Source organism: Macaca mulatta, chromosome 1, assembly GCF_049350105.2.
Source record: "Macaca mulatta isolate MMU2019108-1 chromosome 1, T2T-MMU8v2.0, whole genome shotgun sequence".
Classification (NCBI taxonomy): Eukaryota; Metazoa; Chordata; class Mammalia; order Primates; family Cercopithecidae; genus Macaca; species Macaca mulatta.
This window is the reverse complement of record NC_133406.1, coordinates 37,563,563-37,585,470: the sequence shown is the minus strand read 5'-3', so window position 1 is coordinate 37,585,470 and position 21,908 is coordinate 37,563,563. Positions and strand designations below refer to the sequence as shown.

At 49.4% G+C, this 21,908-nt stretch overlaps 1 protein-coding gene across 3 annotated transcripts in view; it reads right to left on the bottom strand.

The window, feature by feature from the left end:
- QSOX1 (quiescin sulfhydryl oxidase 1) overlaps positions 1 to 21,607 on the bottom strand; it is a 44,349-nt gene extending 22,742 nt beyond the window's left edge. For all 3 annotated transcript variants that reach the window (XM_078001065.1, XM_001111489.5, XM_015122547.3), the window contains exons 1-2: positions 21,304 to 21,607; positions 8,970 to 9,070 (exon numbers count right to left, since the gene is read on the bottom strand). In XM_078001065.1, the coding sequence (XP_077857191.1) occupies positions 8,970 to 9,070; positions 21,304 to 21,568 (366 nt within the window). In that variant the 5' untranslated portion in view covers positions 21,569 to 21,607. The remainder of the gene's footprint in view (positions 1 to 8,969; positions 9,071 to 21,303) is intronic.
- Between the last annotated feature and the right edge of the window lie 301 nt (positions 21,608 to 21,908).

Here is a 21,908-nt window from a genome sequence, read left to right as displayed (position 1 = left end):
CACTTAATGTTGTTGAGACTGTTTCTTTTTTTTTTTTTTGGTGACAGAGTCTTGCTCTGTCACTCAGGCTGGAGTGCAGTGGCATGATGTTGGCTGACTGCAACCTCCGCCTCCTGGATTCAAGGGATTCTCCTGCCACAGCTTCCCGAGTAGCTGGGACCACAGGTGCCTGCCACCACGCCTAATTTTTTTTTTTTTTGTATTTTTACTAGAGATGGGGTTTCACCACACTGGCAAGGCTGATCTCGAACTCCTGACCTCAAGTGATCCGCCCGCCTCAGCCTCCCAAAGTGTTGGGATTACAGGCGTGAGCCACTGTGCCCAGCCGAGCCTGTTGCTTCATCTGTAAAATGGTGAGTTGGGGGGAGGTTGCTCTAGGAGCTGGACACTGGCTCCCTCCCGTTACCCTCCCATCCACCCCTCGGAAGCATCCAGGGATCCTGTGGGCAGCAGCTCATACACTTTTCTCCACGAGGGCCATTTCTGGCCAAACGTGGTGACATGCACCTGTATCCCAGCTACTCAGGAGGCTGAGGCAGCACAGTACCTAGCATGTAATTATTGACAAATACTTATCGTATGGATGAGTGATGAAGTACCATTGCTGTTTTCCTTTGCAGACCCATCTGAAAATATGAAGTGCAGGCACTTCCTACATCCCTTGGGAAACGTCAGCTTGCTTCTATGTCAATGTGCCCTTGCTCCTTACTTGGGAAAAGGGGCTTAGAGGCTGATGTGTCTGTCCACTGAGAAGTCCCAGCCCGGCACAGCAGACACAATCAAGGAAGGGATCTCCAGAACAGATCCTCTTGAAGGGAGAGCCTGAGTCCCTGGAAAACATGCCTTGCTACAGACTAGCTGATTTAACACATCACTTTGTCCTCTTTTCCCACGTACATGACATCCCAAGCCTAGTCTGTCACCTCCTTGGGGCACGAGGACAGAGAGAACAGAGCCTGACTCCTGGCAATCTGGGCTTCTGCCCAGGCGGCAACACAGCTGCCAAGGCTTTTGCCTGCGCTCTTCCGATTCAGGAGGGAACACAATTGAGTTGTCCTGGAAGCCGGCCACTGAACTGCCTAGGGGAGAGCCTGCTCTCCCTGGCTGGGAAGAGGCTTCTTCCTGTGGGACCCTAGCCTCAGGGCCACTTTTCACTACCTTGGGCTTCTGCCTCCAACAGCCAAACACTGGTTTCCTTCTCCCTCCTTGGGATAGAGCTGTTTGGCCTTATCCTAAGCTGGTGGCTGAGAACAGGCCCTGAGCTCCGGCAGACCTGGTTCAAGGACTGGTTCTGATTTTCTCTTGCTGTGTGACCTCAGGCAATGCATCAACTGCTCCGAACCTTCGCATTCTCATCTTTGAAATGAGGATGACGCCATCTACCTTGAAGACTTGTGAGGATTCCATGACCACACACCTAAAATGCTTAGCACAGTACCTGGTGCATACAAGAAGGAACCGGTAAACGTTAACTGCAACATCATCACCCACCACCAGCATCCTCTTCCCTCCTTCATACCTTTTAAACACTAGGAACCATGATCAGCTAGGACTTGTTTGTTACAGCCATTTGTAGGCAGAAAATCTGGAAGCCACCTGCTACCCTCTCCCACATGAGGAACAAAGGCTGCAGAGGAGCCACCTGTCTCTCCCCACCTGCAACCTTCTGCTCCCTGTGACCTCCCCTGGCCCCTTACTCCTGCTCACTGCTTTACTCTCTCTTTTCAAAACATTAATACAAACTTTTATCGTGGATGAAAACCATCCACTTATACATACCACACATATTTAAATAGTGTTCTTTACAGTTATTTAATTTTATTTGCCTAATACAATTGTTATTCTAATACTTATGAAAATGATCATAAATTTCCTTGATTATGAGATATTGATAATGTAAGTTACAGTATTTATGGACTGATACTTTTTCATAAACAAAATTGAAGATACATCTATTTGAGGTTTGGTTTGCCGACAAATAATAAACCAGGTCAGGTGCAGTGGCTCACACCTGTATTCCCAGCACTTTGGGAGACCTAGGAGGGAGGATCACTTGAACCCTGGAGTTCAAGACCACCCTAGGCAACACAGTGAGCCCCCATCTCTACAAAAAGTTAAAAATTAAAAATAAGCCGGGCACGGTGGCTCAAGCCTGTAATCCCAGCACTTTGGGAGGCCGAGACAGGCGGATCACGAGGTCAGGAGATCGAGACCATCCTGGCTAACACAGTGAAACCCCATCTCTACTAACAAATACAAAACAAACAAACAAACAAACAAAAAACTAGCCGGGCGAGGTGGCGGGCACCTGTAGTCCCAGCTACTTGGGAGACTGAGGCAGGAGAATGGCATAAACCGGGGAGGCGGAGCTTGCAGTGAGCTGAGATCCGGTCACTGTACTCCAGCCTGGGCGACAGAGCGAGACTCCATCTCAAAAAAATAAATAAATAAAAATAAAAATAAATAAAATAAAATAAAAAAGAAACCCGAGGGAGATGTTGTGCTGCAGTTATTCATAATGATGGTGCTCTTGTTTATTTACAGACAGGTTACACTTTGACTGGTTTCTACACACAAGAACAACACTGACATCATGAAGCCTTGAACTGGGTGGCTTTCCCACAGCTACAGCTGTTATTTTTACCTCTGAAAAGTAATACGGTCATTTTTTGTCATCAACCATCAGGTCACTCACATCTGAGCAGGTGCCCACATTAAAAGGGGCTTGCATTACTTCCACCAAAAGGCAGCCTCTCCAGGCTGGGTGTGGGGGCTCACACCTGTAATCCCAGCACTTTGGGAGGCCGAGGTGGGTGGATCACTTGAGGTCAGGAGTTTGAGACCAGCCTGGCCAGCATGGTAAAACCCTGTCTCTACTAAAAATACAAAAATTAGCCAAATGAGGTGACATGCACCTGTATCCCAGCTATTCGGGAGGCTGAGGCAGGAGAATTGCTTGAACCTGGGAGGTGGAGGTTACAGTGAGCTGAGATCACGCCACTGCACTCCAGCCTGGGTGACAGAGAGAAACTCTGTCTCAAAAAATAAAAAAATTTTAAAAAGGCAACCTCTCAAGATCCCAGCAACCACATGCAGCTTGGAGTCTGACCAGGAAGCTCGGTCAGCCAGAGTGGCCCAGGGGGGTGCAGGGACCCCAAGAGCCTCTCCCCAGGATGCAGGCTGAAGGGAAGGCCCTGCTGCACCTCAGCTGTTCCCTCTGTCCTCGGAAGCTTCGCACCCACCTCCCAGGCCAATGTCTCCTCCAAGCTCTGGCTCCCACGCCTCACGCTCCTCAGGAACTTCTTCCTAGCCACCTCACATCATTCCTCTTTTCTACCACAGCCCCCCCTAGGCCTACAAAGAGATTAGAATCCTTCTAGTCTAAACCTTAAAAAAGGAAAGGATGGGAAGGGAAGGAGGATGGGGATGAAGAAAGGCCCTCCTTCCTTCTCCAGCAACCGCATTTCCTTCCCGTGTCCCCATGCTGCCAACGTTCCTGGAACAGTGTCTGCCCTTGCTCCTTGGACTGCTCTCTCGCAATCCCCACGACCCTTAGCTGAAGCCATTCTAAGGAAGCTCTGTGGTGACTTTCTCTTCAGCCACTGTAGTGATCTCTCCCCACCCTCCCGGCCTCTCTGTGGTAGTGTTATTACTGCCTGCTTTGTCCTCCCATGGCGAGCATTCGTCATCTTTCGTGCCACATTTCGTGGTTGCTCTCCCTCATTGCCTTCATGTTGCCACCCTTCCCTGGTTGGCTTGACACTGACCAGCCCTACTTGGCCACCATTGCCCTGGTCCTAGCTTCACTTTCGACTGCTCTCCTGTGCCCACTGCCCACCCCCATCTCCTACCCCGGTCTCTCCTACAGCCACACGTCAGGTCCTGACACTCCTCTGTTTAAAAAGCGGTTGAAAGCAATGTCACAAAGAAGTTGCTCAATCTTGTTTCTAAATGAATGAGTGGATAAAGGGATCAATGAACAAACCTATCATTTGTCCCTTGCCAAAGCCAATGACTTTGTTTGTCCAAATGATTTGCCAGCTAAACCCTCTGCATCTCAGTGCTCCCCTGTCCTAGACTCCTGGTTCTTTCTGGTGGCCTCCACCCAGGTGTCAGGATGCATCCCCTTCCCCACCATCCCCAAGACTGAGTCACCCCTCTCCCAACCTGCTTTGCCACCTGTGTTTACCTCACCCAGCGACCGGTCCTCCTCCCTGCCACCCACACCATCCCCCTCTTCAAAAACCTGTCATCCAGTTAGCTGACAAGTTCTGTGAATTCGACCTCCGTGTTACCTCTTCAAAAGTCCTCTCCTCCACCTGCCTTGTCTAGACCAGGCCTGACAGACGATGATGTATTTTTGGGTCACCACATCAGTCTCCACCTTTAATGCTCTCAGAAGTTTTAGTGTACTCAATCTTTTCATTCTCCAGCCATCTTCCTCACTGCTACTAAGGTTAGTTTTCTAACGCACAGTTCTGAACATTTTGCTCCTCCTCAAATCTCTTCCATGACTCCCCACTGTCAATGAATAATGTCCAAACTCACTGCATTCAAGGCCGTCCAGACTCCAAACCCAAACTAACCTCACACTGTCCTCCATTCCCACCACTCCAGCTGCAATGAACTTCAACCTGAATCCACTACCCACCCATGCACCCACCTTTGACCAGGAGGCAGGATGACATTTTATTTATCTCTGCAAGCTCCACACTGTCTGGCATCTCTCAACAGACATCTGTTCAGCTGAACAGAGAATCTCTGCCCTTTGATCACCCTGGAAGCTCATGTGGAAATCAAGTCAGGGCACATTTTTGTCCTCTGATGAAAATGTATCCTTATTAAGTCAACCATGGAGGTGTGTGCCCTGCCCAAGGGAAACCACCACGGCTCCCTGGAAGCAGACAATTAAGACTTCGGGAGTGTGTTTCTTTCCTCAGGAGCAGTCATCACCCATCCCTTTTCTTTCATCACTTTACACAGGAGCTTCTGGAAGACCTCCAGCCGCTCCCTAATGGCAGAAAACCAGGCAACACCCGGCTGGTCTTCACGAAACTACGGAGTGACTGCTTTCTTGGGGTCAAAAGAGCTCAAGAGAAAGCACACTTCCCAGGGGTGACACCGATGACTTTCAATTCCAGCTTTTATAACATGTTTTAAGGAAAATGGTCTAGCCTCCAGATATTTATGGTAAGCCCATGAGGATCCACCTTAACCACTTCCAACACTGTGGATGATCCTTGGAGAAGACCCCACAACAGCAGCTGACTGCTGAGAAAGGGGCCCACCTCCTTTTTCCAGAGAGAGACAGGAGACATCCTGGAGTCCTGCCTTCCTCCCCGACATCTCCCCTTCTAGCAAAAGCCACAAAAGGTAACAGCCCAGATTCTGTACCCTCACAGGGCGTCCCCGCTCCCAAACCTGCATTCAAGGACCTGCCATTTCTGGGCTCCCTCCTCCCCCAGCTCTGCCTCATCCCTCAACATGAGCCTCTGCCCAGCTGGACAAGTCTCCTCAACACGCCACCTCACCCTGCCCACACAGGGCCTTGGCTCTCACCTTCTTGCCTGTGAGGCCCACCTACACTCCTCTCTCCTAGCCAAACCCCAATACCAAGCTGAGGTCCCCTCCTACACGAACTCCTTTCTGACGAGTGAAAGAGTCCCGTGAGCCCAGCAAACTCCTGTGGCATTCCCTGGGAACCTGTTGCGGCTGCCTCTCACTGGCCATGGGCTCTGGGGATCTCACGCTCCTGGCCTCGCCTGCAGTGGTGAGTGCGGTGCTGGGCACCCAGCAAGCATGCCCGCAGTGGCTGCTGACAGACAGATGGACTGCCACACAGTCCAGCAGCGGCCACAGAGCAGCTACCAGCAGCCCCATGGGTGGCCCAGGAGGGAGATGGGACAACAGGAAGGAAGCAAACTTTTACTGAAGTCCAAATCACACCAGCGTGGTGTGGTGGCACTTCCATATGGAAGACCTCACTTCACACTTGGCAACGGTCCTCTTAGGTGGATGTTATCACCCCATGTTTACAGACAAGGAAACTGGGGTCCACGGCTGGGGCACTGATAAGTGACTTTCCAAGCCACATACAGTAAGCAGTGAGGCCAGGATTTGAAACATCACTGATCTCCTCAGAGCCTTGAAGAGGGAAGATCCGCCCTTCCCCACCCCTATGCTGCTGTGCTGTGTACCCCTTGTTCTGGCCAGGCCTTTGGCCATCAAAAGTCCCATTCTATTCCCACTGAAGGGCACTCCTGAGGCCCACGGAGAAGCCCCTTGACTCGGAAGTTCCAGCCTCTAGGTCACCAAGCTCCAGTCAGAACCTGCAGCCAACCAGCCCCTCCCTCTTGCATACCTTTGTTTCCTTCCAGTTGGACTCTGGCTCCAGCCTGATGGGGACCTGACACAGCCAGCCTGCCCTTCAGGCCCAGGTGTTTACTAAACAGGCTGGGCTGGTAGAAGCTCACTGTTTGCTCATGTTGGCAAGCGGCCAGAGGCAGGTCAGTCACACATGCCACTGGGGGAGGCCAGACTCTTGTGTGTGGGCCTGTCCCCATACCAAAAGCACTCTCTCCTCCCCCTGCTTCACACGGGCCCTCGCCTTTCAGCTGCCCTGGCCTTTCAGCTCTTCATGGGCAGAGTGCAAGGACAGGCTCCAGCCCCCAGGGGGCAGCAGGCAGGGCAACAGGGCTATGTCTCTGCCCACCAGCGGTCCCCAGGGCAGCTCTGCTACCTAAGGATCTGGCCACGATGCCCAAGGGCACCCAGGCTCTTCATGGCCCCGAATCTCTGGAGATTGGAATCTGTTTGAGTAGTGTTTTCCAAACACTAGAAACAACCTTGTAATGAGCTGTCAAATCAATGTATTTAATCACAGCCGTATTAAAAAAAAAAGAACAGAAAATATCACAGTTTAACTGCACTCAGTAAGAATTAATCTGAAACTTGTGTTCTAGTGATAATAGATACATACCAACTTTGGGATCACAATGTAAAAATGTGTACTGCTTACAGTTGGTCACAGTAAGAAACTATTTGAGAGCTGCTGCATAGGACCTCAGAGCAGGGACCTGCCAGCTCAAGCCACTTGGCCTATGGACTGGGCACTGAGTCTCCCCTGGCCAAAACTGAGCTGCAGGTTCCTCAGGAGAGGCAGGAAAGGCTGTGCCGGGGGAGGCCACCGTGTTGGTCTGTGGACAGATGACTACCAGACTGGCCCTGCCAGGTGCTGCCGTCTGGAGACAGGGGAAGGCTGAGGAGCGCAGCGAGGGCCCTCCCAGCGCCCCTCCCACAGCCAGCCAGGCAGTTCAGGAGATGGTGACTCTCACCTGAGGCATCCAGGCTGCGTGTGCTGCGTGACATGGGGTGGTGCTGAGGAGCCTCTGACCTGCTGGGCCTGGGCCACCTCCTTCATCCCTGCTGTGCCCAGCCTCTTCCAGGCAGAGTCAGAAAGCCCAGATATCAGGCCCTGGCTGTCAACTGGTCATCCTGCCCTGGCTGCTGTACCAGTGTCAACCCCTCCCCTGGGGGCTGGGCAGCGGCTGTACCCCTGTGCCCCATGCTCACTGTGAGAAAAACATCAGCCTGTGAATGACGGTTCCTGCTGCCACACTAATTTGCCCACAGCTTCCCACTGAGGGCTGCTCACCTGGTTCAGCCAAAGGAACAGAATGCCCTGTTTGAATATTTTCAATTACACACCTTAGGGCCAAGGATAGCGCCATGTCCCTGCCAGGAAGGCCTTTTATTTCAAAGGGATGATTGACATGCAGTCTCTCTGCTGCCACTTTTCAATGACGTGGCAGTAGCTGTTGGTTCACCACACTGTCCAGAGACCAACCTGGTCTCAGCTAAACCCGGGGCCTGGGGGGCCCTGACCCTATGTGGTAACAGTTTAGGAAGGGACTTCTATTAGGTGTGGAAACCCTGAGTCCAGGGGGCGTTGCACTGGGCTTGAGTAACAGAAAGGTCACATGGAGTTAGAGCTGGACGTTCCTGGTGGAGCCACGGCCTTACTTCCCGGATGGATGCTGCTGGGGTAATTAAGCTGTGTTCTGGCTCACAGTTCTGTTTGAAACTTGGCCGCCCCCACCCCCAGCTCAGAGGTATCTTGTTCCAGGGACAATCCTTGGCATTTCAGCTTTCAAAGGCATTTCATAATTATTCTTAATGGCTACAGAGGAAACTGCTTTTCTAGATGCCATTCTGGTGGAAGGGTACATATTATTTACAGCTGGTGATACAGAGACAGAGATTCGAATTTGGCTTCTCTAATCTGGAAGAAAACTAATTGGATTGGAGCCAGGCCTGAGCCCAGGGGAGGGCCCTCACCATAACTGTAGCAGCCTTGCTGCTCTGGACTATCCAAGGCCTCCTATTTGAAAGCCTTGGAAGCTGTTCAGACATTAATTAAGCTGTTGATGCCCTGCGGTGGGCAGGCTGGCAGGTAAGGCATCATCAGAGATCTCGTGCCACTTTCCACCAGAGCTGGGGTGACAGAGCCCTCATGCCTTGGGTATGATAATTCCCGTGCCAGGGATCCCTGCTGCCTGAGGCACTGACATTCTGACAGTGGGGTGAAGCTATCCTGACAGGTCCCTTCTCAGCTACCTGTGGTTCAAGGCATTTGCCTGAGGAGGCTGAGGCTTGCCAGAGTGTCTGGGGTCCCTTTGTGGAGAACCACTAGGCTCCTAGAGTCTGACCCTGCCCACAGATGGGTCAGAGCCTGAATCCTGGTTTTATAGAGTTAGATCAGACCTCTAAGGCTTGGAGGTCAGGAGGGAGAGCAATCGAAGAGGACCTTGGGAGCTGGGAGCTCTCACCAGCCCAAGTGATGATCACCTCCCAGCTCAAATCACAGCAGCCGAAATCTGCCCATCCAGACACATCCCACATGGCCCTTTTCCCTTATAAAGGGAAACAGAGCAGGCCTAGCCTGCCTTCCCCTCCTGTCAGTCACACACCCTCACAGTTGGGAAGCCAGGGATGTTGAAGTCTCTGCAGACTGCGCTGTTGGTCTCCTCAGCACAGTCCAGGGCAGCGAGATTCAGGGCCGGCCTCCAGGCTGAAAAGACAAAAAAACCCAAGGGTAAATAAGAGGGGCTGGCACCCCCTCTGCCCACCCATCTCCCCCAATGCAATGCCTCACCCCTGCCAACCCCACAGCACCTGATCCCAAAGCTCTTATGACAAAGGTCACACCTTCCTTGGGAAAGGACCTCTGAGATATTCCGGCTGGTCTGCATTACGATAGCATCTCTCAAAACGGAACCTGTGTTTTAGGTGATTAGCATAAGTAACACTGCCTCAGAATGGTATCTGTTTCCCCATTACTACTATGTGAGGCCAGGGATACGGGATGAGAGATGTTGAAGGAGTCTGTCCCGCTCCTCGCCACCCCCCACCCCCACGCCCTGGGAAAAGCCCTGGTATTGCCTCTGTCCCTGGGGCCCTAAATGGGATCAGTTCAGAAGGGTGGAGAACATGCCTTAGGGGATTTGGAATTCCCCAGGGGACTCTTGGGGAAGGTTCCTGGGGCCAGAGGTACTGGTAGTGGGCAGAGTTTGAGTGACTGGGGTAAAGGGTATCAGGAACTGGGTCCCCAGCCAGAAATGAGAGCATCTGGAATCCAGGAACTGTGGGGAAAGAAGCCTTGAGGCCAGAGTCTGGCAAATTAACCTTGCCCCTGCATCAGGCCCCAGGTCAAAAGGCTGCTGGCCGCTGAAACATTGGCAGAGAGAATAATGGCACCATTCTGGGCCACAGCCCAGAATCTGAGAAGAAACAAGCTCATATACCAGGCAGCTCTCCTGAGCTCAGATTCCAGGTCAGGTGCCCCGTGAGCATCCACCAAAGTTCCACCCACACGGAGGCTGCTCCAGCTGGAAGCCAAGGTGTGCACAGAGGAAGTCACACAAGCCGTGAGAGGGCAGTGACGGGGCCAAATCATGTGGCACAGAACTCTCAAGTTTGGACCCAGCCAGGAGAGGTCGGCCCTGCAGACCAAGGCATGGGCTCAGCAGGAAAGGTGGAAACAGAGCTCAACCTAGACCGTCGGTCCAGTGGGCAGGGAACTTCCTGAGCAAGGTGGAGGGGGAGAGGATGGGCAAAGACCATGCTGCCTGGAGAGGAGGGTTTTTGGGAGGCATGGGAGCCAGAATAGAAGGGAAGAAGGGGCCAGACTGGGAGTGTTTGCCTGGACGGCTCAGGATGACCTCCATGGCAGCTGGACCCACCTGCGTCCCTGGGGCAGATGAGAGGAGAAGGAGGCCTGCCTGGTGGCAAGCACAACTTCCATTTGAAGCTCATGCCCCAGGGGCAGGGAATGGAATTTACACAGGCAGCCCACCTAGCACCCGTTACGTACAGAACACTAATATCTGAACAACATTCCTGACGGTCACAGTTTTAGCAGGACCTCTGACCCTACCTGATAAGGTTTGGATCTCGTCTCCTCCAAATTTCATGTTGAAATGTGATCTCCAATGTTAGATGAGGTGAGGTATAGTGAAAGGTATTAGACCATGGGGGCAGATCCCTCATGAACAGCTCAGCTGTGCCCTTGGTAATGAGTGAGTTCTCACTCTGACTTCTTGTAAGATCCGATTGTTTAAAATAGGGTGGCACTTCCCAACCCCCTCCTGCTTCCTCTCCTGCTTTGCCTTCTGTCATGAGTAAAAGATCCCTGAGGCCTCCCCAGAAGCTAAGCAGATGCTGTGTACAACCTCCAGAACCCTGAGCCAATTAAACCTCTTTTCTTTATAAATTACCCAGCCTCAGGTACTTATTTTTAGCAATGCAAAAACACCCTAATACTCCACCCTAGAACTTAACTCCTTACAATGTCTGAGAAAAACACAATTGCAGAAGGTATCAGAGCTCCTAAGAACACCTTATGCCTGGGGAAGGAGTATTACCCTCACCTCCATGAGACAGATGCAGGAAAAGCCTGGCACACCCTGATGCATCCCTGGAAAGAAGGCAACTAAGTTGGCCCCTCTTGGGGCTGATACAAGGGAGGGGGCTCTGGGAGCTTGAAGGAAGGCCTGTGGCCACAACACCCCCTTCTTTCCCCACCTTTTTTGCTGGTAGTCTGCTTTTGGCATTGCAGCTTCTGGACTCCTTGTAGGAGGGAGGTGGCTGGGGAGCTGGGGAGAGGAAGTGGATGGAGGTATTTACCAGAGTCAGACTTCAAAAGTATTTAGCAGAGTCAGGTGAGCCACATCCTAGGATGCCATTTCCCCAACTTCCTCAACACCCCCCACCACACACTTTTTGGGGAGCTTTCTTGACTCCCTTAGCACACAAGGATAGCAACCTGAGCCTATCCAAGTATCTGCAAGCTGGGGTGCATCCTTTGGCTTTAAACCTCACCTCCAAGGTAGCCTGTACAAAGGCAGGTATGGTCAGGGCCTGCTGCACGCCAGGCCCAGGATGCAATCCCTCTGCCCCTACCATGGGATTGCTGATCCCAACCTGCCTCCACATCCTGTCTACTCTCCCTCTGAAATCTCTTCCCCCACCCAAACCTCCATCTCCTCATGCCTGTCCTAGGTTGGCATGAACCCATGATCTGGTTTTTTACTGACCTCACCTCCAACCTACCCTCCGTGTCCCATGAGCTAGTACAGGTTCTCATGGCAGGGCCTCTAGAGAAATATCAACGTATTATTTCTCTCCTGGTGAGGTTCTAATGTGCTCCACCCCTCACTGGCCTCTCTAGCCATCAAATGATCTTTTCTTTCTGTGGATCTGAGTATGTCAATCTCTATTCAACAGTCTCTGGGGGCTCTAACTAACTTTAGAAGAAAACCTACAACCAGAAGGCGGTTCTTCTTTTGGCCTCTGTCCACATATCCAGCCTCCTCTTACAGTTATTTTACATTAAATTAAGTCACAGATATTCATAAAATAACATTTCTAAGTAAATTAAAATACTGAAACATTAATTGCTGAACATAAGTTTAAAGTATATATGCTTTGGCATCTTGTTTTTGTATGGCATAGAGAATACAATTGGGTCTGTAATAAGCACAAAAAGCTGAGGAAACATGTTTCTAGAAATTATGAAATGGTGAATGTTAATGGAAGACAGTTCACAATGCTTGCTAGTTTTCACTAGAAATTAAGATTACTAAGGAGTAAAAACTAATTAATATAAGCAACTAAAACTAGAAATAATAAGGGACATAATTCTGTATGCAAGGGAAGTATGGCATGGTTTACAAAGGAAGCCATAAAATATAAGGATGTATTTTGATTAAGGGAAAAAGAGTCATTTTGTTCTAGAGTGACTGGTTATTTCACAATGAGAAAGAGGAAGAGTACAGGACAAACTAACGGATACAAGGAAGTTGTGAAGAGAAAAGAACTTCAAGTGTGGTCAAATGGGCTAACTTATAGTTTTTGTGTGTTTTTTTAATGAGCCTTAATATCAAAAGTACACTGATGAAAAATCAGAATTTGGTCCTCTCTGTTAAAACAAGGTTTTCTTGAAGTATTGATCTGTTCTTAAAAGGAAATAGTGAAAGGTTTTTCTGTACCTTGTAGGTAATTATCCTAAGAAGGATCCTTTGTTTTATCAAGATGATTCCCTGTGTTTCGTGTTGTCTTTATTAGGTCTGTGATTACTTAAGAAAATAGAGTCCTCTCTATAAAAGAGCTAAGATTTTTTTCTGCAACAGTGTAACATTCTATATTTTCCTTTTGAAATCTTTTAATTATCATTCTGGTTAGATGAATGACTGTGACTTAACAGTGACCTGTGATCCAATTTGATCAAGTGATTTTTTTGTTTTGCTTTTTTGTTTTTGTTTTGAGATAAAGTCTCACTATGTCATCCAGGCTGGAGTGCAGTGGTGTGATCGTGGCTCACTTGTCTGCCACCTCCTGGGCTCAAGTAATTCTCCATCTCAGCTGCTTAAGCAGCTGGGCCCACAGGTGCACACCACCACACCTGGCTAATTTTTTAAAAATTTTCTATAGAAATGGGGTCTCCCTATTTTGCCCAGACTGGTCTCGAACCCATAGGCTCAAGGTAACCTCCTGCCTCGGCCTCCCAAAGTGTTGGGATTACCGTCATGAGCCACCATGCCCAGCCTGATTAAGTGTTTTAATTTTAAACCTTTGATATTTTGTACAAACTTCCCAAAATCAAATTCTAAATTAAGGCTTTCTGAACTTGAAGTAACTTTGGAACATTCCAGAGGGCCCTGGAACATCTCAAAGATTCTGCAAAGGAGAGATATTAAACTATAGTTAGGCTCATTTGATGTATTAATTATATGGGAAGCATTGTCAAACAAGAAATGATGTTTAATCTTCTTTGAGTTATATTTATTAATGTATATATATAATTGTTACTAATGTGTATCCCCAAAATTATATGATATTCCTAGAAATATGATGTATTATCAGCCTTAATTTCGGTTATTAGGTTAAAATGTTATATGCACAGCAATAACCAAATTTCCTTGTCAATTGTGTCATTATTATTATGAACTCTCATCAGATCTTTACCACAAACATTTTAAGTCTTATTGTCTACAGTTAATTGCTTTATTCTGTTTTTCTAAAAGCTTTTTGCTAAGCAACTATAATCCTAAAGTGCTTCATCTTCAAGGAGATCCACAGAAAAGTCTCTGATAAGTACCATTTCTGATAACTTCGAGATAATATGATTGGACTAGCAAAGAATTTCCAGAACTCTAATGAAAAAACTGATGGGTCTGCAGAACTGATAACCAAGATCAAGCAGAACAAGAATTAATTACATGAGACTAAATGAACCAATGAAGAATTATGGGTTGTTATGGTTTTTAAATTTGAAAAGTTGTTGGTTCTTTCTAATGTTTTGTTGTCCTTATTTAAGAAAACTTATTTTCTTTTAAGCTATCTATAGTTTTCAGCAAGTTGGTAAGTATACTCTTGTGAACAAAAATGGAAACATTTTCTCCCTATAAGACCTCTCTGGAATTCAGAAACTATTTGTGAATATTCTTATTTTTATGGCAATACTGTTATTTGCATAAGTTCAATAAGCATCTGCTCTCTTTATAACAAGATACAATAGGAAACACTGGTGATGTTACCGAGGTTTTGAGTGTGATGCCATACTTGAGAATATATGTACGATGAATCTACAGGTACTGCAGGTAAAATCTAAAGTTGGGCTTGGTTTGGCTTCCTAGCCTTGAGAGGTTATTAAAAGTCCAATCTGAGATTTCCTATCGATAAGTTCCAGCAAAGCAAACTTAAGAAGAGCCTATGTGATCAATCACTATTCTTGCCACACTTATATAAATAATCAGGCCAAGTTTGATGAGACTAAACATACTCTGCGAGCAAATTAGTCTTACCCTGACTATTCTATTCTATTCTATTCTATTCTATTCTATTCTATTCTATTCTATTCTGGATGGAGTCTTGCTCTGTCATCTAGGCTGGAGTGCAGTGGCGCGATCTCGGCTCACTGTGACCTCTGCCTCTCACTTACCCTGATTATCTTTGGTAGAAATGGGGGTGACTACAGAGAGAAAAAATATGTTCCTGAAGAAAAACTATAGTACATCTGTTATTAGATTGTAGCCTTGTTGATCATTTTCAAGTTTTTATCATCTACCTATAAGATGGATTGCATCCTGAATTCTTCCAGTTTCTTCCAATAACTAGCTACAATTCTCCAACTAAGAACAAGAACTGTTCTGTGCCTAAAGCCCTAGAAGCAGAAGCTGAACAACTTCAAGGGACAAGTCTCATGCCTGATGTGTAAGCCACACAAAGAGTTCACCAAAATGCCCAATGCCATAACCAGAGACAATCAAACTGCAAACCAGGACAAGAAGTTGACAATTTCATGCTTTCCCAAAACATCTGAATAAGAGATTCATTGGAATAAGTCTTCCACTTTATCCTTGATTACGTCTACCTTTTTTTGTCTGGCAGGATAATGCTGTAGTCAGAATTTCACAATCAGTGGCTTCTAGGGGTAACTTCATGAAATGTTGGATTTGTCACGCTCAACCCAGATCTTTTTTTTTTTTTTTTTTTTTGAGACGGAGTCTTGCTCTGTCCCTAGGCTGGAGTGCAGTGGCCGGATCTCAGCTCACTGCAAGCTCCGCCTCCCGGGTTTAGGCCATTCTCCTGCCTCAGCCTCCCGAGTAGCTGGGACTACAGGCGCCCGCCACCTCGCCCGGCTAGTTTTTTGTATTTTTTAGTAGAGACGGGGTTTCACCGTGTTAGCCAGGATGGTCTCGATCTCCTGACCTCGTGATCCGCCCGTCTCGGCCTCCCAAAGTGCTGGGATTACAGGCTTGAGCCACCGCGCCCAGCCAACCCAGATCTTTACATGACCAAAGGGATCCTTTACTCCACCCAGGGGGTAACTTCCGCAACATCCCTAACACAACTATTGTTCAAACTGTACTAGTGGTCCCTTTTATAGAGTCAGACTTTTAGACCCATGTGTTCTTACTCCCTGCTTTAATTTAACCCAGTCATGGGATGCTAGATAATAGAAATGCTACCTATTAGCAGAACAGGGAATCGGTGCAATTGCGGACACTTTTTGTTGCACATGGATAGATACATAGGGTATTGAGACTCAGTCGCAAAAAATGAACAAATAGTACTCGGTTAAAAAGGGTAAATTCCTCATCTGGCTCACTCTTTCATCTCTTCGATTTTAGCTGGTTTGGTTCATGGGTCCATGGCTAGGCGGCATATTGTAAACTCTCAGTATTATCCTGGGGAGAGTCATTATAGTAGTTTCCCTGTTACACTGTATCCTCTCAAAAAGTCTTAAATGTCTTTATGCAGCCATCTGCCGAATGCTAAATGGTCTCTCTCCAGCGTGAAATGATCAAAACTCCAAGTAACACGTGATAATGAGCATACCTTAACCTATAAATGATGTGTTAAGACTGAAAACCCAGGCCGGGCGCGGTGGCTCAAGCCTGTAATCCCAGCACTTTGGGAGGCCGAGACGGGCAGATCATGAGGGCAGGAGATCCAGACCATCCTGGCTAACATGGTGAAACCCTATCTCTACTAAAAGATACAAAGAATTAGCCGGGCGAGGTGGCGGGCGCCTGTAGTCCCAGCTACTCGGGTGGCTGAGGCAGGAGAATGGCGTGAACCCGGGAGGCGGAGCTTGCAGTGAGCTGCGATAAGGCCACTGCACTCCAGCCTGGGCGACAGAGCGAGACTCGGTCTCAGAAAAAAAAAAAAAAAAAGACTGAAAACCCAAAATGATGATTACTGAGAGTAGTGCTGATGTCCTGTTTTAGTAACACTCTCACCTAGGTGAGAACCTGACCAAAAGGGGAGAATTGTTAAATATTTCTAGGAGGCCACTGGTGGGGACTGAGCTCCTTCCTGCACAAGGCCCAAGAGACCAAACCATGATGGAGTCCCTCAAGCTGAAGTCCCATGCCACAAGCCAAAACTAAGCTGTTGATCTGACCTTCCAAGAAATCAGGAGAGAGTGAGATAACAGTCAAATCTCCAAACAAGCCAGTTTCAGCCAACATAAGGAAGTCTCTGCTTTAACCTTTAAAAGCGACCGAAATAACCCATCTGATTTTTGATCTGTTTCTGTTTTCTTCAGCCTTTTTCTGTCTATAAAGCCAAACTCCTCTGCTCAGCTCATCAGAATACTCATTTTGTAAGAGAGAATGTGCTGCTGCCTGATTCTAGAATCACAATAAAAGCCAGTTAAGATTTTTGATTGTGGTGTAATTTTGTCTTTTGACAAGTAACAGGAGATGGAATAGAGAAGGTCCTTATCTGAGTGCTCCATTGTTAAAGCAAAGCTGCATTTAAGCTTTACTGTCAAAGCAATGCAGAGTTGAGTGACAGAGACTTTCTGAAGTGTCAGGTGACTTAAATGCCTAACACCAAAATGATCACTAGTATCAGTCCAGCTCTACCAGTGGGGAGAAAACCTTTTCCTGGTGCAGTTACTGCTCTGAACAGAGTAATTTTTGTACCTACAACAGAATAAATGGACTAAGGGAGAGGGGAAGGGTGGCAAGGCAAGAGAAGCTGGACAGCTGTAAATTTTGGAGTGATGGGTGAGAGGATGCCCTGTGGTGAGGGTGTTGTGGGGATTCTGCTGAGACCCCTCCGGGGGCTTGGTCTGGAGTCAAGGGCAGCGTCCCCGCCCCACTCACAAGTTCAGGGAAGGCACTGGGTGGAGTAGGAAGCCTTGCTTGGAGTTTAACTGGCTGCAGCACCGTGAGCTCCACATGTGTCTCTGGACCTCTGCTTCCTCCTGGATCAGCGAGGGCCAGGATGAATGATCTCTAATGCCCCTTCCAGCTCTGACAACCGTTCAAGTGCTGGATGGCAAAAAAACTCTTAACAAGAAACATGCAGCCTCCGAGTGTTAAGTGGGTCTGGGCTTCAGATGTAAGAGGCACAGATGTACCCAACCACAAAGAGCCAGCGAGACCTGGTGGTCTAGTGACCAGAAGCTACCAACCCTCAGCTCTGGGACTCTACACCGAAGTCTTCAGGAGTTCTCCTGACACAGGGTTGGTTTATGCCCTGTCCAGCTAGTCAGCACTATGCGGTCACCAACTCATGCCTTCCTTCCTCCTTGCTGACAGTTTCTGGGCAGTGACATCACTGGATGGACAAAATGCCTTCCCTACCCCTCACACCTGGCTGACACCCCCAGTCTGAGTCAAGATGATCCACGGCACCAGCAGAAGGTTCTACACTCACACCGTCATTTGGAATCCTGTGAGGCTCAGGCCACTGGCCACCATGAACTTGCAGTGGGCTCCTACTCGGTACCAAGCTGTGGTGCTGGGAATCACAGGTACACATAGCAGATGTGGCCTGTGCCCTGGAAGAGAAGGGGGACAAAACCAACACAGCTCACTGTCACTCAAACACACACCTTACGAACCTCACCTTCGTAGCTTGGCACACACTGTTTTTCCACCTGGAATATCCTTCCTCCTCCACCCACCTCTCTACCTGCCCAGGCTCCAGAGAGCCAAAAAGAGCTGGAGTCAATGGCCTCCTCCAGCATCTGTGTAAACCTGGCAAGTTACTTATCTGTTTTAAAAAAAAGAGGAAGACAATATCCATAGCTCAGATATTTTCCGGGGTAAGGGTTGTCATAATAATGGCCTGTGAAGGCCCTTAGCAAACTGCTGGCATAAGGCAAGCGTGTAATAAATAACCACTGGCATGAAGGCCTTTGGTGATGAGATTAGCCCTCTGTGACTTTCCTCCCCTGGGTTCCTACAAGAAATGGCTGAACCACTCCTTTGGCCTTTTTCAAACACAGCTTTGTAACAATTGCCAATTTTCCTTCTGTGAGTAGTTCATTTCCCCAACTGCAATGCAAACAATGCTTATCACTCAACAAATATTTGCTGATTGATTAGCCAGTGAATAGCAATGAAGGCCTAAATTGGATACTACCAATTTCCCAAACATATGGTGGGAGCTGCTCTGTAATAGAAAGGGGGTGAACCAGGTTCTCAGAAACACATGCTCAGCCCCAGGGCAGCATCTGCCCTAGAGAATCTACTGCCCTAGTCACTGAAGAAATGAACCCTATTCAGTCAGATTAAATGCCTGAAGCCAGCCAAGTATGGCTGCAAAATTCTTCTCTCGCCCCGTGACCTTCACTCTGTCTCTGTTCCTGCCTCAAGATACAGGTGTCCTCAGAAGAGAGCATGGGCCATACTCACAGCCCAGGGTGGGATGAGAGCAGCCCTCTGCAGGCCCACAACCAATCTTTCTCAAGAAACCTCAGGACAGAGATGAAGTGAGACCAATCCGAGCTTCTTAGCAGGGCCTCACCAGCGAATACCCCTTTGGGTTAGAGTGGAGGACATTCTTCATTGCAGGCTGACAGCAGATTCTGCCAGTGCCCTCCCAACACCATCTGGTTCAAGGGCTGACACACCAATGGCTCACAGGAGACCTCCAGCTTCCACTGAAATCTCCCACCTCCCATTTACCCTGGATCATCCCCACAGGCTTTGATCCTTCCATTTCCTTTTCAGAGGTTAAATTCTGATTTCGCTTTCTTATTTTAAAGAAAGGCTCCATGCACTGGGGAATCCCGTTTGGAAGTGGTAACCCTCATACAGGAGCAGACTGGGTCAGTATCTAGATATGCAACTCATAGAAAAACTAAAACTCTGCATTGCAAGAGGCTAAACATGTGAGTCAGCTGGAAGCTAATCTTTCCCTCCAGCACTCTCAAGAAGGAAGAAATTCAAGACTAAGTCCATCTGCAACCATTGAACACCTCTTGTAGCCTCAAAGTGGAAAGTGATCAGGGAATTTTTATGATGTTCATGCCCACAATGTCCCCTGAGATTTACCTTCTCTTAGGTGTTCCACTTCCATGATCCGTGTTCTTTCTTCCTCCTCCCCTGACCAGATGTGTTGACATCACTCCTTCCCTGACCAAATGTGTTGAAATGGTGTGAAACACTGCTCAGAAAGGCTGGTTCAGCTAATGGGACCAGTGAAGTATGTGGGCAAGTGTAAACTGGAGGTCAAAACTGCTTATAAGTTTCATTTAAAAATAATTTTCGGCCGGGCGCGGTGGCTCAAGCCTGTAATCCCAGCACTTTGGGAGGCCGAGACGGGTGGATCACGAGGTCAGGAGATCGAGACCATCCTGGCGAACACCGTGAAACCCTGTCTCCACTAAAAAAATACAAAAAACTAGCCGGGCGCGGTGGCGGTGCCTGTAGTCCCAGCTACTCAGGAGGCTGAAGCAGGAGAATGGCGTAAACCCGGGAGGCGGAGCTTGCAGTGAGCTGAGATCCGGCCACTGCACTCCAGCCTGGGCGACAGAGCGAGACTCCGTCTCAAAAAAAATAAAAAATAAAAAATAATTTTCCAGGACCATGTGGCTAAAAGACGTAGGCATGGTTCCATCTAGCCACTTCAGAAACCAATCTGCAAGCTGCTCAGGAAAGAGGGAGGATGAGTCTGAAAACTAACATCTACAAAGGCACTATTCTACCACAAAGAGTTGAGTTTATCAAGAAATACCGACAGCAGAGAAGGAGAACAAGGGTTCCAGTTCCGCTTTCTCTAGAAAGATGCCTATTTCCAAAGACGCCCACAGTTCTCATTCAGTGACCATTTCAGGGCAGGAGCCCGTGCTAGCGACCTAGCACCAGAATCAGGAAGTAGCTCCATTCAGAGGCAGCAAGTCAGGAACAAATCACTATCACTACACCACTCCCGCCCGCCAAATGCCCACTACCTGGGTTAGGTGGATGTGTGACACCACAGGAATCTTTAAATTGTGGAAAGGAAACTATGAGACAATGTATGCCCAGTACTTAGTAAGGTGCCTGAAATGATAGGTGCTCCGTAAATATTAATTACTATTATTACCATAGTTCCTCGACTCTAAGTCTTAAGTGTTTCAAAATTTTAGCATTTCTGTAATAGAGTTCCCCTTAAAATCTCTATACATGTAGTGGTTTTTTCCTATCCTTCTACCCCTTGGGCTGTCACAAAATGAACAGTGTGTCTCACAGCTGATGTCTTGGAATCCAGGAAATATAGTTTTGATGCCCCAACCTGTGATTGGGAACACGGAGCAAGAGCCAAACATGCACCAAAGGCCTCTGGGTGCATGGAGTTAAAACATTAGGGTCTGAGCGGGGGAAGAGAGAGAAGGATGTGGCCCGGAAGCTAAGGAGCTGGAGGCGGCAGGTCAGGAGAGGCCCAGAACAGAGATACCTCCATCAAAAACAAAAATGAGAAAGGAAGTCTATGTACCACTTCGGTCAACCAGTCGAGGGAGTGGAGAAAGGTGGTGGGGAGGCAAAATGAATGCCCGTTCCCTTTTCTCCCCAGCACTGACCCACAGCAGCTAAGGAACCTGGCAGGAAAGCGACATGGGTCCCTGGACGAGAGGAAGAGGACTGCCACAAGGCTGGACCAGGAAGCCGTAAGGTGTCAGCGGACCATGCGGAGGAAGGAACAAAGGAGACCCCTCTCTGGGGAGGAGGCAGTAACCTGGCGGGGGACGAACCGGGCAAGCAGGGCAGGTCTGGGGGACCAGGCCGCGGAGAGGGGAGAGAAGCTCCGGATGAGGGCCAAGAGGAAAAGGCAAGGGAGCGGGAGCCAAAAATGGAGATGAGAAACATGAAGGTGGGGGTCGCGGGATGCGCGGAGAGGAAGAGGTGGGCGGAGGTGACTGGAAGAGGGACGTGCTCCCGGAGTAAGGGGCTGCCCGCGGGGCAGGTGGAGGGGTCGGGGCGGCGGGGCACGGGGGAGCGGGCTGCCGCCGCTTCTCACCTTTGACGTCTTCGGCCAGCGCCTTCCACGTCGGGGCGAAGGCGATGCAGTGGCCGCACCAGGAGGCGAAGAACTCCACGGCCCAAGCGCCGCGAGAGCCCAGCACCGCGCCGCGCACCGTGTCCGCCTGCAGCAGCGTCAGCGGGTCGGAAGGCGAGTAGAGCGCCGAGCGCGGGGCCGCGCCAGCGCCGGGAACCGCGAGCAGCAACAGTAGCAGCAGCAGCAGCGACGGCAGCGGCCCGGAGTCGCGGCCGCACCTCCCCATCCTCGGCGCTGCGCTCACCACCACACGCAAGTACCGGATGAGTCGGGTCCCAGCGCCGCTGCACCGCCTGCCTCCGCCCGCAAGGAGGAGCCACGTGGCCCCGCCCCTGAGCCCCCGCCCTCCGTGGCCAGCCCCGTCCCCCCACCCCCCGCCCCGCCCCTCAGGCCGCGCCTGGGCCCAGGAGCGGGAGGGGCTGAGCTTGCTGCTGGGGCTGGCCGTGGCCGGGCGGTGAGCCATCCTTTCGCGGTCCGCCGAGGCCTCAGAGCTGCGCAAGCCGGGTTCCCGCCTCAGGCCCCAGGAGGCGAGGTGTACAGTCCGGTCCCTGGAGCTCCATCCCCAA